The 16,665-nt window shown below is 46.8% G+C and overlaps 1 protein-coding gene across 1 annotated transcript; it reads left to right on the top strand.

Moving 5' to 3' along the window:
• Positions 1-43: 43 nt before the first annotated feature.
• Positions 44-16,444, top strand: CNOT11 (CCR4-NOT transcription complex subunit 11). The gene is made up of 7 exons (XM_035116612.2): positions 44-691; positions 3,785-3,949; positions 5,754-5,906; positions 7,210-7,412; positions 7,580-7,782; positions 15,137-15,233; positions 16,122-16,444. The coding sequence occupies exons 1-7, from the start codon at positions 307-309 to the stop codon at positions 16,317-16,319; spliced, it is 1,404 nt and encodes a 467-aa protein (XP_034972503.1). The 5' UTR covers positions 44-306; the 3' UTR covers positions 16,320-16,444.
• Positions 16,445-16,665: the final 221 nt, after the last annotated feature.

Here is a 16,665-nt window from a genome sequence, read left to right as displayed (position 1 = left end):
TTGCGGGAAACATGCGCGCGCACGGAGTGGGGGAATTAATAATGAGAGGAGTAGCTGGTAGGTAGGTAGGCGGGCGAGGTAGCGCGCGCAGGCAAGGCTAGAAAGAAGGAAGGGGGCGGAGCTGGATGCCCGCGGGTGGGGCCAGCATTAGTCCCCCAGCCCGGTTGCGCTACGGAGGCCGCGGGTTCGGTACCCGTTGGGGGTTGTAGTAGTAGTAACAATAGTAGTAGTAGTAGTAATAATAGCAATAGTAATAACAGCAGCATCGAGGCGGAGTTCCCTCCTCCTCCGCCGCCTCGTGGAGAGATGAGCCTTTCCCCGAAGGAGCTGTCGAGCCTGCTGAGCATCGTGTCGGAGGAGGCCGGCGGCGGCACCTTCGAAGGCCTCTCCACCGCCTTCCACCACTACTTCGGCAAGGCCGAGCACTTCCGCGTGGGCTCCGTGCTGGTGCTGCTCCTGCAGCAGCCCGACTTGCTGCCCACGCCGCCGCAGCGCCTCACCGCCCTCTACCTGCTGTGGGAGATGTACCGCACCGAGCCGCTCGCCGCCAACCCTTTCGCCGCCATCTTCGCGCACCTCCTCAACCCCGCGCCGCCCGAGAGGACTACCGCCAGCAGCGCCGCCGCCGCCGCCACAGGCCCGGCCGGTGGCGGCGGCGGTGGTGACGACGGCGAGAGGCCTCCGCTCTCAGGTACTGCCGCCCGTCCGCCCAGGCGAACGATTATCCCAGTGGGGGGGAGGGGGAGAGATGAGCGGTTTCTCCTCAGCAGCAGCACCTCCTTTCCTACACCTTACGTAGTTGTACGTTTGAATCTGGGTTGGGGGGAACCCGTGGTCGTCCGGATGGTGCTGGGCTCCAGCCCCGGTGATCATAATATAATACTAATGCTACTACTACTACTAGCTCCCACATTTGGAGAGCCGCAGGTTCCTCACCCCTGGCTTAAAGCGGAATAGATGCATTTTTCCTTCTCCCCCATCCACCACAAGTATGTCAGGATTTTAAGGTGTTGTTTTTGAACTCCTTTCTTACCATTTTCATTTAGGTTACTACTTTTCCTGTGCATGTTGATTCAAAAGCATGTCCCGTTGAGTTCAATCAGGCTTGCTCCCCCCAGACCGTTAATGTACCTATATAGGATTGCAGCTTTAGTCCCGGTGAATAATAATAATAATAATAATAATAATAATAATAATAATAATAATAATAATACTTAGAGCTCTCACATCTGGAGAGCTGCAGGTTACTCACCAATGACTTAAAATGGAATAGATGCATTTTTCCTCCCCCCCCCACAACCACCACAAGTATGTCAGGATTTTAAGGTGGGTTTTTTGAACTCCTTTCTTACCTGTGTTCCCTCCACCCACAGCATTTTCATTTAAGGTACTGCTTGTCCTGTGCATGTTGACTCAGAAGCGTGTCCCATTGAGATCAATCAGAGTTGCTCCCATGAATGTACCTGTATAGGATTGCAGCTTTACTCTCTTCTTGTTGTAACTTTGGTATTGCCTTTGGATGTGTGTGACGTGCTTTTTTTGGATGGCCCTCATTTAATGGCTGTAATACTGCCTTCCTAATCATCATAGTTTATTCTCAAGTAAACAGCACCCCTCACTTCCCCATTCAGACAGTCACATACCATCACACATAAGTGGGCCAGAGCCCCTGGGGGGGGGAAGTCCTTGTGAAATATTACGAAATGTTCATGTTTCTAGCATGCTGGCTGTGAGTAGGAAAGGGTTTTAGAGGGGTATAAAACTTCTGTGTCAGGTGATCTTGAACCATAGCTGCCAAGTTTTCCCTTTTCTCGCGAGGAAGCCTATTCAGCATAATGGAAAATCCCTTTAAAAAAGGGATAACTTGGCAGCTATGTCTTGAACCCATTGGGTAATAGGTACCCATCTTGCAAAGTGACCCCCTCCCTGGTTGCAATGCACAGGCTCATCTAAATTTAGGTGAAAACTTGTGATGCTTACACAGATTGGAAACGAGGAACACTTTTAAAAAAATGTAATTAGTGTAGTAGGCTAACTTGAAAAAAATATTTGAAAGGAAGGGTAAAGATGGATTAAATAAATATACAGTATTTACCTAGTTTAATATTGCGGCTTTATAAGGAAAGGTGTATACATTCACGCATGATGACAGTGATAGCCAGTCATGCCTTCTCACTAAATTCACATGCAACAAAATACAGTGGTACCTTGGTTCTCAAACTTAATCCGTTCCGGAAGTCCGTTCCAAAACCAAAGCGTTCTAAACCAAGGCACACTTTCCCATAGAAAGTAATGCAAAGTGAATTAATCCATTCCAGACTTAAAAACAACAACCCTAAAACAGCAGTTTAACATGAATTTTACTATCTTAACGAGACCATTGAGCCATAAAATAAAAGCAATAATCAATGTACTGCAGTCACACTGTCAATCAGTAGCTGAACTGGGTTCCACACAGTCACAAAAAGAAAAACAAAAGAGTCGCAAAAACAAAACGCAAAATAAATAGCAAAAACAGACAGACCTCAGTGTAACACTCAAAACGGAAGTGTGGCCCTCAAAACGGAGCACGTACGGCTTCCGAAAAGAATTCGCAAACCGGAACACTTACTTCCATGTTTGCAGTGTTTGGGTTCCAAGTTGTTTGAGTACCAAGGCGTTTGAGAACCAAGGTACCACTGTAGATATTTGTGTGATCATAATGGATCCTATTTTGTAAACAAGAATTATATATGTATGAAAATCAACCAATTTCAGTGGTTTATTAAAGCCAGAACTTTGAATTGTGTTTAAGAAGCCAGGGCCTGACTTTGGCAATAGTGCCTTCTGTCGTAATTAAGTCTGTTATTAAAAATATAAGAGCCCTGCTGGATTAGACGAATGACTCATCTAGTCCAGCATTCTGTTCCCACAGTTGCTAGTCAGATGTCTGTGGGAAGCTCACATGCAAGATGTGCATACAGTAATCCACTTCTGCTTGCACTCTCCAGTAGGTTAGAGACTTACTGCTTCTGAAAGTGGCAGTAGTACATGGCTGTCATAACTAGTAGCCATTGATAACCTAATTCTCCTTCTCCCAGGTGAGGTGCAGGACAAATTTAAAAACATTCATGTTTACTTAGGTATTTGATGGCTAAAAGACACTGTTCCTGGTAACCTTGAGATCCTTAGTTGAGAATGTTCTTTTAATATATATTTTTTAAAAACTGTTTTATCACTGCTGCTCTGGGCTCCTTTGAAAGAAAGGTTGGGATATAAATATGTTACTGTTATTATTAGTAACAACAACAGAAACCTGTAAAACATGTCATGAGTTGGTTAGATGAGTAAGGAAGTATTAATTCCTATATAGAAGGAATAATGTTTGTGACCCTAATTGTAATTGCAAAATATGAGGATGTGTTTGTTGATCCCAAGGAAACGTGTAACATGTGAGGACAATGTAGGAAAAGTACCAGTCTAAAAGGTTATTTTAAAAGTCTTTCAGAATATGTAAGTTGAGGTGAGGAAAATTCATTTTAAAAATACTGTACTAATTCTGAGTATTCAGTTACAAACAGATGCTGTTTTAGCTAGTTTAATTTACAGCCAAACAAAACTTTCTGTTTTTGGTTGTACGTTTATACATAAATCACTTGCATTTCACATAAACCCAGTTGTTAGAGAAGAGTGTGAAACATTTCTACCCATTTGTTACATCAAGCTAATATTTGTATTTCAGTACCGGTATGTATAAAATACTATCTTTAGCACATGAAATCCTGAAATGATGTTGCCTTTCCAGGTTTTCTGCCTCCTATAACCCCACCAGAGAGGTTCTTTCTTTCCCAGCTGATGTTGGCCCCACCTAGAGAGCTCTTCAAAAAGACCCCAAGACAGATTGCATCAATGGATGTAGGAAATATGGGCCAATCTGTGGATATCAGCGGCCTTCAGCTGGCTTTGGCAGGTAAAAAATAAACAGTTCTTGCTGAGATCTGACCCTGCTCTAGAATGACATTTGCATTACCTTTGTTCTTGTGCTAAGTGTGTGCGTAGAAGAGTCATAAGAGTTTTTGTGCTTGCAAGCTAATGTTTGTAGTTTTATAGTACACGTTTACAGTACTTTGCTGAATTTGAACATGAATTCGTCACACTGAATTTGTCAGTGTGAGGCTTTTAAGAAGCAATTATTGGCATGCTGAAAGGTGGAACAATGATTCTTTCTGGTCAGCGGTTGTGTATTCTGGCTGTTCTGCCTCTAAGATGTGGGCAAGAAAAGTTATTGCCAAAAAGAACAAGGAGAGAAAACAGTTAATTTAATTGTTCCCCCTAGAACACTACTAAGGTGAATAGGCAAGGCGCACTGCAGGAATCAGAATGGAACTTCCCTGTTGCTAAACAAAGAGGAACAGAAAAAATGATTCAAACTTGATTTACACTTGGACAGTTCATGTTAAAACAAACTTCCTAACTTCTACAAAGAGAAGTTGAGCTAACAGTATGTCTTGATTGCATTTTGCTCTTCACACTGCTGGGATAATTTTTCAAATAAATTCTCATTTTGTGCTTTTCATAGCTAGTTTTGTCACTAAGCTTCTTGCCAATTACGTGTCATATGTTGCTTTGGAAAAGGAAAAGTATTCTGGCAATGTACTGTGTTAAGTACAAACTGTTTATTTGATGGAAGACTTAGTTGATTAAGGATCAGTGACCTCTATTGAAATCAGATTTTTTCCAGCACCCTCCCTTTCAAATAAAAGGAGACTTCCTGGAATTGATGGACAAGGGGAAAATACTGCACTAAAATATCTCAATTTGTTTTCAGTTTGAATAGTGTGTAGTGCTTTCCCCTCTTAACTTGAAGATGTTTCTGAGGTCATATTTTGCTATTTCTAGAAATATTTTCAGGCATTATTTTACATACTTGTTTAGAATATGATATAAAAAGCTGGTGTATGTGTACATGAGTAAGAACAGGCTTCCTCAACCTCGGCCCCCCAGATGTTTTGAGACTACAATTCCCAGCATCCCTGACCACTGGTCCTGCTAGCTAGGGATAATGGGAGTTGTAGGCCAAAAACATCTGGAGGACCAAGGTTGAGGAAGCCTGGGTAAGAACTATAAAATACACCCAGAGCTCTTTTTTTACAAAAAGCCTTTGCTATGTCAGTTTCCAATGCTAAAGAGAAAAGTATATTAAAATACGGCTTGTGGTTCACAGCTGTGCACACAAATAGCTACCCAAAATTACAGCCAAGGGCCCACAGATTCATACTTAGCACCAACCCTCCTCCCGCCCTCATATTGTGTTTGTGGGTGGTCCTATCCTTGATATTGTGCTGAGCTCTGGAAGCAATTGGAAATCACTGCAGAATTAGAGAGAACCTCTTCCATGCCTAGAGAAGAATGATAATTCTCACAGAACTTGTACTTAGCTCGTCTCAACCAGTGTTGAGCTCGCAAGTGCTTTTGTGAGTTCTTGATCTTAGACTCGAGATTTAGACTCTTAAGTTCTCAGACTCTTCCAAACAGTGCCCTTGAATTACAGTAAACCATATTACCTTATTGTGAGATGGCTGCATAAAAAAGTAAAAACATCCTCTGATCAGATTTATGTTTCAGGATGTCTATTCAAACCTCTGAATCCTGATTCTTGTGGTTACTCATGTTGAGTATGGGTTGCATCCAGTGGTGTTGCTCAGTTGACAATTCTGTTTGTTTTACTCAAGATCGCGTGCACTGAACATTGTGTTAACCATTTTCCCTTCTAGAACGTCAGTCTGAACTGCCGACACAGAGTAAAGCGAGTTTCCCCAGCATTCTCAGTGACCCTGACCCGGATTCTTCAAATTCTGGTTTTGACAGTTCCGTTGCCTCCCAGATCACTGAAGCTCTAGTGAGTGGACCAAAACCACCTATTGAAAGTATGCATTACTTTCTGTAATCTTTCACCCACTTACAGCATAAGATAGCTATAACATTAGTTATAATCCCACCACTTCATTTCTGTTTGTGATTGTACTGATTGTAGCAAGCTTTAAAACTTGTAAATAAACAACAACTACTTGATTGCAATGAAAGAATGAATGATTTTCTCCAAAGCAGTGACCGATAGGATGTGCCACAAAATAGTTTAGGTTGATTTCTCTTGCACTTCCAGTTTATTAGAATAGCTGAGATGGTTTGATGTTTTTAACTTCTGCAGGTTGAGGATCATGGAGTCCTGTTATATTGCAAACATATCAAAAATGAAAATAGTTTCTGTACATTGGCCTGGTTTGCAGGTCATGCTAAGCAAAACCATGTTTTAGCTCCCAGGAAGATTGTGGCTGCTTGGCTCCTCCCTAGTCATTTTGTAGCTGCACTGCACCGAGCTAAGCCATGGTTTGGCTTAGTAAGTTGCCCAAATCCAGGTTTGTTTATGGTTAGTCTCTCCACACTATAAACTAACCTAGGTTTGTAACCTTAGTGCTAATAAGTAGTACTATGGTTCAGTCCTGTGCTATATTCTACCATTATTCTAGCTATGAATGAAGAACTAGAATATACTGTACTTAGGACTCCTCTGCACTGCACATAAAGCCGTATCATCTCTGTAAAAAAGTCACAACTTCCCTCAAAGAATCATGGGAACTGTACTTTGTTGAAGGTGCTGAGAGTTGTTAGGAGACCCTTATTCCCTTCAGAGAGGCAGAGTTCCCTGAGAAGAGGAATTGATTTACAAAACACTATTGAGAACTGTTGCTCTTTCAGGGGAATAGGGTTCTCCTAACAACTCTTAGTACCGCTTTAGAGTCCCCAGAATTCTTTGGGGGAAGCCATGACTGTTTAGAGTGGTAGGAGACTGCTTTGAATGAATAGTGAAGATGGGGCCTTATCTGATAGTTTAACTTTGGACTATCAGATTTCTGAATGGATTTGTAATTTTTCATCATGAACTAAGTGTCGCCGTAGAATTCATCAGGATCACCATGTGACAGATTGCCCACAGGTTTTTATGGTGGTTTATCTATTGCCCTGTTTTGAAATTGGAGGTTTTAGGAAAGTTCTCAACTGCAAACATTGCATCACTATCATATCAGAACTATCACAATTGTATCACAATTGTAGTGTATTTCATTATGTGTTCAGAATGTAATGCTTAGGGAGAAGTGAGCATAATATTTAGGCGGCTTTCTGTACCAGGTGCTTTCAGATTGATGATATGAATGCAAATTATTTTTCCAGGCCATTTTCGTCCAGAATTTATACGACCCCCACCTCCACTTCACATTTGTGAGGATGAGCTCGCTTGGTTGAACCCGATAGAGCCAGATCATGCCATTCAGTGGGACAAGTCAATGTGTGTGAAAAACAGTGCCGGAGTGGAAATCAAACGAATCATGGCCAAGGCTTTCAAAAGTCCTTTGTCATCAGCACAGCAAACACAGGTGTGTGTAGTATTCAGGTGGTACATAGTCCAATTCTATCACTGTGCATTTTCTAATGTGAGCTTAAAGTATCCTTAAACTTGAAAATAGTATGTAGCATTGTCACGTATATTTTGTTGTGCCTTGTTAAGTCTTAAGTTGTCCATTTATTTATTTTCCCTTTGCAGCTCCTTGGAGAATTGGAGAAAGACCCCAAGCTTGTTTACCACATTGGCCTCACTCCTGCCAAATTGCCTGATTTAGTGGAAAATAATCCTTTGGTTGCTATAGAAATGCTGCTTAAACTTATGCAGTCAAGTCAGATAACGGAGTATTTTTCAGTCTTGGTCAACATGGACATGTCTCTACATTCAATGGAAGTTGTCAATCGGTAACTATTTGTCTACTTTAGATTGCTTTGCTGGCATTTTTGAACGAGCTTGATTTCTAGTATCCATGCAGCCAGTTTGGTCCCATCAAGGAATAGTATTCTGGGTGCCTGTATCTGAATGCTGGTGTAGTTCAGTGTTTTGCACTCAGTTCTACAGACAAAGTACATGAGATACAATCAGAAACAGAATTGCCGGTTTGGTCCAAAGGATTTGGACATAATCCTTTACAATGCTGTTATTAAGGGTAGGTTTAATTCCAGCGCGCCCTTTGCTTTTCCAGTATAAGAGAATGGCTGCAGTGGGGTGAATTGGCAGCGTTAACTTTCCTTTATTTCCCAAATGTAGTGTTTTGGCCTCCAGATTCAGGGACTACATAGGGGCAGGGAGGTATATTGTGTTCCTATATACAGAGCATGTATATAGGATGAATTGCATGTGTACACATAAACAGGAATCCCTACAACTTTTGGGCTCTCCATATACATGAGCACCCTTCCCATTCCTGTCCTAATAGGACATTTTGCTAGTTTTTAATTAAGCTTATGAAATTGTGAGAGAATGTCATGACAGTTGACCTGTGGATAGTTCAGTGGGGAGAAGCTTTAGGAGTATTCCATATCCTTGGAGTAGTCTTCCTTTTTGTCTTCTTTGACAGCCACAGTCATTGGAAAGAGCCAGTGCAAGCTCAGAGGAAGATACTCATCTATGCACTTTCAGGATGGTAGAAACCAAACAGCTGGTTGTTTTTAAATGTTATTGAGCCTCTGTGTCCATTCCTATGAAGGGACAGATGGCATTTTAAATTGGGGTGGTGTGGTGGGAAAGTAAACATGTACAGCCACTTCATGTTCAGTAAATGTATAACCACCCACAGTGAAAGAGGGTCATTATCCCATTAGTTGTGATTGACTAGTTCTTAGTAATAATCTCAAACAATAATTCCTCCCCAATTTCAGTACAATGTACTATTTTAATGTTCTTTATTTATGCATTGTCAGCTACCATGGGCATTTCTTAAAACAAACAAGGATAAAAGGTTTTATAAATGTATAGCATGACAATTGACAAATCCACCAATTCAAAATCGGCTCATTCTTTCCCTCCCACTGACTTCATTCTAAAGACTCAGGCAGAGAGATCAGCTCAGAATATATGCAACTGTAGAAGAGGGATATAAATGAAATGAATAATTGTCACAGTGGCCGGAGTGGACTACTTCAGAGTAACGACGCTACGCAGCTCTGCATTTTATTCTTTTATTGGTGCTGCGTATTTACAGTGCTCAAGTCATTGCTATTTACACGGAGTGATGTGGTCAGTCGGTTTCAGAACCTCCTAATGGCTTTTGGCGCGTCTTTCTCCAACACAAAAGCTTTGGCAGACCCATCCTCTTTCCCCTCCTCTTTCTGCGTAATTCCGGAGTTGGGGGGATGGGTCTCCCGCCCTTATTCGCCCCTTCCTGTCCCACCTGGGACCCTGGCTCCTCTACCTTGCCTGAGCCTCGGACACGACTTCCTGCTTCCCCACTGGAATCGGAACTCTCTCTGCTTCCCCCTGTGCTCGGGGATTGGCTTGAACTTAGGAGGGGAGGGACTTCGCGATATCCCCTGTCCCTCACATCCACCCCCCTCCCAAGCTCTCCTTCACCCCTCCCCAGGTCCCCCCCAGGTGTCGGTGACGACTGGAAGCCTAAGAACTCAGTGCTTTCCGAGCCCGTTGGTGTGAACACCTCCCCCCAGTCCTGCAAGCCCCCCCCTTCCGCCTGGGAGGACGGGAATCCCAAAAAGTCTGTGGCGTCAGAGCTGGTGGGGGTAAAAATGTTCTGCCAATCTGCTCCTTCCTCTGACTGGGTGGATCTCGGTGACACCCATACCTCATCCTCTGGTTCCTCAAACTCCGCTTCCCAGCGCCATGGTGAACTGCTCTCCCGTGCTTCCTCCCCCTCCCCCTCCCTTTCCATGTGCCAGGGCTTGGGTCTATGGGGAAAAAGGGCGTGAAATTCTTCTACCAGGAATTCCTCCTGTATCTGAGTGGCTGGGACCCATTCATTCTGGGACGGTGGAGCATCCTCCCATGCCATGAGGTACTCCAGGCCCCCCACCCCCCACCTTGAATCCAGGATGGCTGTGGCCTCATTGAGTTGCTCCCTGCCTTCCCTCTCCCCCCCTCCCTCAGGGGTTTGTTCGCTGTCTCGGAGCCTGCTGCTTTCCCTGTACGGCGACAGCAGCGATCTATGAAACACTGGGTGCACCCTCATGTCCTCTGGCAGTGCCAGCCTGTATGCCACCGGGTTGACCTGTTGCGTGACCGTGAAGGGGCCCAACCTTCTGGGCGCCAGCTTTTTGCATCGCCCTCTGATGGGAAGGCCCTCCGAGGACAACCAAACTTTGTCCCCCACCCTAATGACCTCCCCCGGTCGCCTGTGGCGATCTGCCCCCCTCTTGTACGCTTCCTTGGCTCTCTCCAAGTGTTCTCTGAGCTGCTGGTGCACCGTCTCCAGTTCCTCTGCCCAATCCTCAGCCTGTGGGCCCTCCTCCTCCTCCTCCCCCTCCCTCTCAGGGAAAGATCTGAGGTCACGCCCGTAATTGGCCTTAAAGGGCGACACCCCTGTGGAGACGTGCACCGCATTGTTGTAGGCAAATTCTGCCAGTGGCAGGCGATCCACCCAGTCCGTTTGCCTCTGGCTGACGTAGCATCTCAGGTACTGCTGCAGAATGGCGTTGACCCTCTCCGCCTGTCCATTGGTCTGCGGGTGTCTAGCCGTCGACAAGCTGACCTCCACCTGCAGGAGGTTCATGAGCCGCCGCCAGAACCTGGAAACAAATTGGCGGCCACGATCCGAAATAACCCTTAAGGGTAATCCATGCAGTCTGAATACGTGATCCACAAACAGTTTGGCTGTCTCTTCTGCCGAGACCGCCCTGGCACACGGTATAAAGTGGCACATTTTGGACATGAGGTCCACCACCACCAACACTGCGGTCTTGCCCCTGGAAGAAGGCAGATCTGTGATGAAGTCCATGGACACCACTTCCCACGGCCTGTGTGGCGTGGCTAAGGGCTCCAGCAATCCCGGTGGTGCTGCTCTGACCACCTTTGCCCGCTGGCAGGTGTCACAGCCCCGTACATAGTCTCGAACATCTTCCCGCACCCCTGGCCACCAGAAGTGTCTCATGACTAGGTGAGTGGTTTTGTCCCTCCCAAAATGACCCGCCGTTGGGTTGTCGTGCATCTGCTTGAGGAGCGTACGTCTAAGCTGGGTGGTGGGCAGGTACAGTGCACCCTTGTAGAAAAGCAGCCCCCTGCGTTCTGCAAAGTCTTTTGCCTGCTCCCCCCCCCCTCTCAGTTCTCTGAAGATGCGGTTGGCAAATTCATCCGCTGCCGTCAGTGCTGTGAGTTCTGCCTCGCTCACCACTGCTGCTCCGCAGGACCATGCTGACGGGGGGAAAATGTGCCTGGGTGCCGGTGGCGCCTCCTCCTCCATGTACTCTGGCTTGCGGGAGAGGGCATCCGCCCTGACATTCTGCTCTCCCGGGATGTAGTGTATGGAGAAGTTGAAGTTCGAGAAGAACTCTGCCCACCGTATCTGCCGCTGGTTGAGCACCCTGGCAGTTCTCCAGAACTCCAGGTTCTTGTGGTCTGTGCACACCTGGATGGGGTGCTTGGCGCCCACCAGGAAGTGTCTCCAGTGCTGGAACGCAGCGTGGATCGCCAGAAGTTCCCGATCAAACACTGTGTAGTTTCGCTCTGGCTGAGTCAATTTCCTGGAGAAGAAGGCACAGGGTCTCCACTCTCTGTTGGCGTCCAGTTGCAACAAAATGGCGCCCACAGCTTTATCAGAAGCATCTGTCTCCACGCGTAGGGGCGCGTCCTGAACCACGTGGAACAGGTTCTGGTCTGAGGCGAACACCCTCTTGAGGCTTTCGAACGCTGCTTGCGCCTCTGGTGTCCACCTGAACTTCTGCTTGCCTCTCAGGCAGTCAGTGATGGGAGCCGTAACGCGAGAGAAGTTCTTGATGAACTTCCTGTAGAAGTTGGCGAAGCCTAGTAGGCGTTGGGCATCTTTGCGAGTCCTGGGGCTGTGCCAGTCCAGGATGGCCTGCACCTTGTCCTTGTCCATCGCCAGCCCCTTGTCTGACAGCTTGTAGCCCAGGAAGTCCACCTCCTTGGTGTGAAACTTGCACTTCTCCAGCTTCACATACAGGTGGTTCTCCTTCAGGCGCTGCAACACCTCCCTGACATCTTTCACGTGCTGCACTGGGTCGTTGGAGTAAATAAGGATGTCATCCAGGAAGACCAAGCATTTCCTGAAGAGGAGGGACCCCAGGACGTGGTGCATGAAGGCCTGGAAGCATGCTGAGCCCCCTTGCAACCCGAAGGGCATCACCAGATATTCAAAAGAGCCCAGAGGCGTGAACATCGTGGTTTTCCATTCATCGCCTTCCCGGATCCTGATCAAGTTGTACGCCCCCCTCAGGTCCAGCTTGGTGAAAATCTTGCCCCTGCGTGCCGCTGTCAGGAGATCATCCACTCTGGGCATGGGGAAAGCCACTGGCTCTGTCACCGAATTCAGCCGTCTAAAATCCACCACAAGACGGCGCTGTTGCGTGTCTTTCTTGTCCACCCAGAAGACCGGGCTGCCCCCTGCTGCCTTGCTTTCTCTGATGAACCCCCGCTTGAGGTTCTTGTCGATGAAAGCGCGCAGATCTTCCAGTTCCTGGTCTGACATGGCGTACAGCTTGGCTGGGGGTATAGTTGCCCCTGGTACCAGGTTGATCTGGCAGTCAAAAGGCCTGTGTGGGGGTAGGTGGTCGGACTCCGCTTCGCTGAAGACCTCCTGCAGGTCCCAGTACGGCTTGGGTATCGCTTCACCCCCTTTGACGTGCATGGTGGCCACCGTGGCTATCGGAGGCCCCTCCCCTGGTTGGTGCTGCATGCAATGTTCCAGGCAAAAGTCCGATCCAAAAGTGATGCATCTCTGGTGCCAACTTATGGAGGGGTCATGGCGCGCCAGCCAGCTCATGCCCAAAACGATGGGGGGGTCTGAGATGGTGGTGACGTTGAATGCCAGTGTCTCTGAGTGCCTTCCAACCGTCATTCTCATGGGGGGGGTTTGATGAGTGATGGCCCCTCCCAGCAGCTCTCTGCCGTCAATGGTTGCCACGTGCAGAGGAAAATCCAGCTGCAGAAGCTGGATCTGGTGCTCTTCTGCAAAGTTTCTCGAGAAGAAGTTCGCTGACGCCCCACTGTCAATTAGGGCGAGGACTGTCAGGGGATAGTCATTTGGAAGCGTGAGCGTCACTTCTAGAACCACTCCTGCTCTGGGAGGGGTGGGCTGGCTCTGCTCCTCTCTGTGCGGGTGGGTGGGCTGGGGCTGTTGTCTGCTGACTGTGCCTGGCTGCCGCCCCTTGTCTCCTGCAGCCAGGCTTTCCCGTTTCCCTGCTGTGGTGCTGCTTCAGTGGGGGAGGGCACAACCGTTCCCGCCTTTCCTTGCCACTCCCTGCGATGTGGGCAGTCTCTGACGAGATGCTGGGGGGAGTTGCAGAGAAAGCAATTCCCACCCCTTCCCTCCTTGCGTCTTGGCGCCGCTGGGGTTTGAAAAGCCCGCGCGCGCGCGCTATCAATCTGCATGGGTTCCTGGTCCTGACTGGCCCCAGGCGTGGCTTGAAAGGGTTGTTGGGGGAGTGGCTTCTCCTGCGACCGTGGGAACCAAGCCCGCTTTGCGCGCGTTGCTTGCTTGTCGCTCCACCGGGATTCCTGTCTCACCCCCACCGCCAGAGCCGCTTTGCTCAGCTGATCCATATTACTGGGCTTTGGACCTCTCGAGAGCTCATCCTTCACCTCCTCATGCAACCCCAAGTAGAACGCCGCTTGCATTGGGGGGGACTCTAGTTCCCACCCCAATCTGTGCACCAGCATGGTGAATTTCGCCCAATACGCGCGAACTGTCATATTTCCTTGGCGTAAATTATGAAGTTCCTCCTTAGTCTGGTCCATATGACTATCGGACGAATACATCGTTTTCAAACCTTCTAGAAATAGTTTGACATTCTTCATGCAAGGATTCCTTGTTGCAATTAACGGTCTTAGCCACTCCCTGGCTGCCCCGGTAAGGTGCTCCACAATAAACGCTACCCTGTGCTCATCATCAGGGAACTCATCGTGGTGCAGCTCAAGAGCATACACAATCTCAGTCTCAAAGCCCTGAAATTCCCTCGGGTCTCCATTGAACTTGCTTACTAGGGTCCCGGCTCTCCTTCCTGGCAGCACTTGGACTTGGGGTGCCCCTCCCGCCTTGTTTTTCTCTGCATCCAGCTTGTTTTGGAGGTCTACCGCCACCGCCCTTAATTGCTGCTCTTTTTCCTGAAGCGCTCTCACCTGTTCCGCAAGTTGTAGCCGGTCGTCCTGGACCTTCTTAGTCTCCTCTTTAGCTGCCTTCAATTCCCCCTGCGCCTGCAGCGACAGCTGCTGCAGTTCTTGCTGGGCTTGCTCCGCGATCTGCCTCCATTTCTCCGCCTCTGACACGCTCATCCCGGCAACTCCAAAGTAGCCCAAAAAGGATTAGGAGGTTGCTGTCACAGTGGCCGGAGTGGACTACTTCAGAGTAACGACGCTACGCAGCTCTGCATTTTATTCTTTTATTGGTGCTGCGTATTTACAGTGCTCAAGTCATTGCTATTTACACGGAGTGATGTGGTCAGTCGGTTTCAGAACCTCCTAATGGCTTTTGGCGCGTCTTTCTCCAACACAAAAGCTTTGGCAGACCCATCCTCTTTCCCCTCCTCTTTCTGCGTAATTCCGGAGTTGGGGGGATGGGTCTCCCGCCCTTATTCGCCCCTTCCTGTCCCACCTGGGACCCTGGCTCCTCTACCTTGCCTGAGCCTCGGACACGACTTCCTGCTTCCCCACTGGAATCGGAACTCTCTCTGCTTCCCCCTGTGCTCGGGGATTGGCTTGAACTTAGGAGGGGAGGGACTTCGCGATATCCCCTGTCCCTCACAATAATCAAACTGTACCATTAAAAAATAAACCATAAGATCAGGTGCTGGGGGGGGGGGAGTTGAAACTTTAAGCTGACTTGTGCACAAAGCAGCCCAAATGAAGCATCAGCCCTACATTTTGAAAGGATAAATTCTCTTCCTGGTTTTTCCCACCTGCAGTTGTATATTTCCTTTTCACACTCCACATAGGTTAATATCACACCATAAATGTAGGAGGCTGTGTGAACATTTGCGAAAATTCATTGCAACTAAATTGTAGTTGCTAAGGAGGCGTGGGGTCAAACCCCCCCCCCCCGAGCATAGAATTTATGGATGATCTCATAGTTAATCAACTATTTTCTATGTCCAACAGTCTTACTACAGCAGTTGATCTTCCTCCAGAATTTATTCACCTTTATATCTCCAACTGTATTTCTACTTGTGAGCAAATTAAGGACAAGTATATGCAGGTAGGTTTTTGGAAGCATTTCAAAATGAGAAACTATTGAAATCCTGGGACTGGTTCACCCAGGCTTTTTTTGCGGGGGGTGGACATGAAACCCTGTACAGAATTTGTACCTGGGAATTTGAAATATTTGCCTTGCTCTAAATGGAGCACAGTATTTTGGTGTCTTACTGTTCTTACTATTCCATACTTTTAAAGTAGGGGGTGCTAATCTATGGACTTCCAGATATTGCTGGACTCCAAATTGCATCGCCCTCCAGCCATCTTGGCCAGGGTCCAAGGATGAGCAACACCTGGAAGGCCAAAAGGTCCCCCACACTTATTAAAGGTACCGGTATATAAAAGGAACCAAAAAAAGAAGAGGAGGAAAGCACAATCTATTTCTTAGGGTTATTTTCCAAGCAATTAAAATGAAATACTTTAATTCAATCTGTGTTTCTGAATTGTGGCTTTTAGTAATAAAACCATTGGATGATTGAAATTGACACCTGGGCTGGGGGATTTTTAAGCAGGCTACTTATTGCAGAATTTAAAAAGTGAGTCCTGTAAATTTTAACTAGCTTATAAAATGAACAGTTTTGCTTTTCTTAAAAGATTTTATTTCCCCAAAGCTACTTTGTGAGCTGCTGCTTTGTTGGGTCAGCAGTCAATATATAGCAGGCATCCCCAGACTTCGGCCCTCCAGATGTTTTGGACTACAATTCCCATCTTCCCCAACCACTGGTCCTGTTAGATAGGGAACATGGGAGTTGTAGGCCAAAACATCTGGAGGGCTGCAGTTTGGGAATGCCTGATATATAGTGTTACCATAAGTTTGTCATCATTAATTTCAATGAGCCTACTTTGAGTAGAACTAACATTAGCTATATAACCCATATGTCGTCTGTTTCAGAACCGGCTAGTACGACTTGTCTGCGTCTTTCTACAATCCTTGATTCGGAACAAAATAATTAATGTACAGGACTTATTTATAGAAGTGCAAGCCTTTTGTATTGAATTCAGCCGGATAAGAGAAGCAGCTGGCCTTTTTCGATTGCTGAAGACACTTGACACTGGTGAAAATCCTTCAGAGACGAAGACTTCAAAATAATACTTCATTTGGAAGAATGCTTTATATCGGATTAGGATTCTGTATGATTTTTGTATAGTTCACTATTTGCTTGCAATTAAGATGCTATTTGTGCTGTATTAAATATTGCTTTTTCTGCTGGAGAAGTTTGAATGATGATGAGTCGATGATGTTGAACAAAACCTACTATTAGTGTGGCTTGAAGTGTTCATTGGAGAGCTCCCTAATGCAGGTACCCATGAGTACCACTGGCGGCATCCATAAAAGGCTTCAGTAAACAATCTGTCACAAACTCACAAAGCAGGAGACTGTTTGCTCTCCTCACTTAGTTCCTGTTTCCACTGACTTGGCCTCAACATTGAGCACT

Source organism: Zootoca vivipara, chromosome 4 (assembly GCF_963506605.1).
Source record: "Zootoca vivipara chromosome 4, rZooViv1.1, whole genome shotgun sequence".
Classification (NCBI taxonomy): domain Eukaryota; kingdom Metazoa; phylum Chordata; class Lepidosauria; order Squamata; family Lacertidae; genus Zootoca; species Zootoca vivipara.
This window is presented reverse-complemented; position numbering and strand designations above follow the sequence as displayed.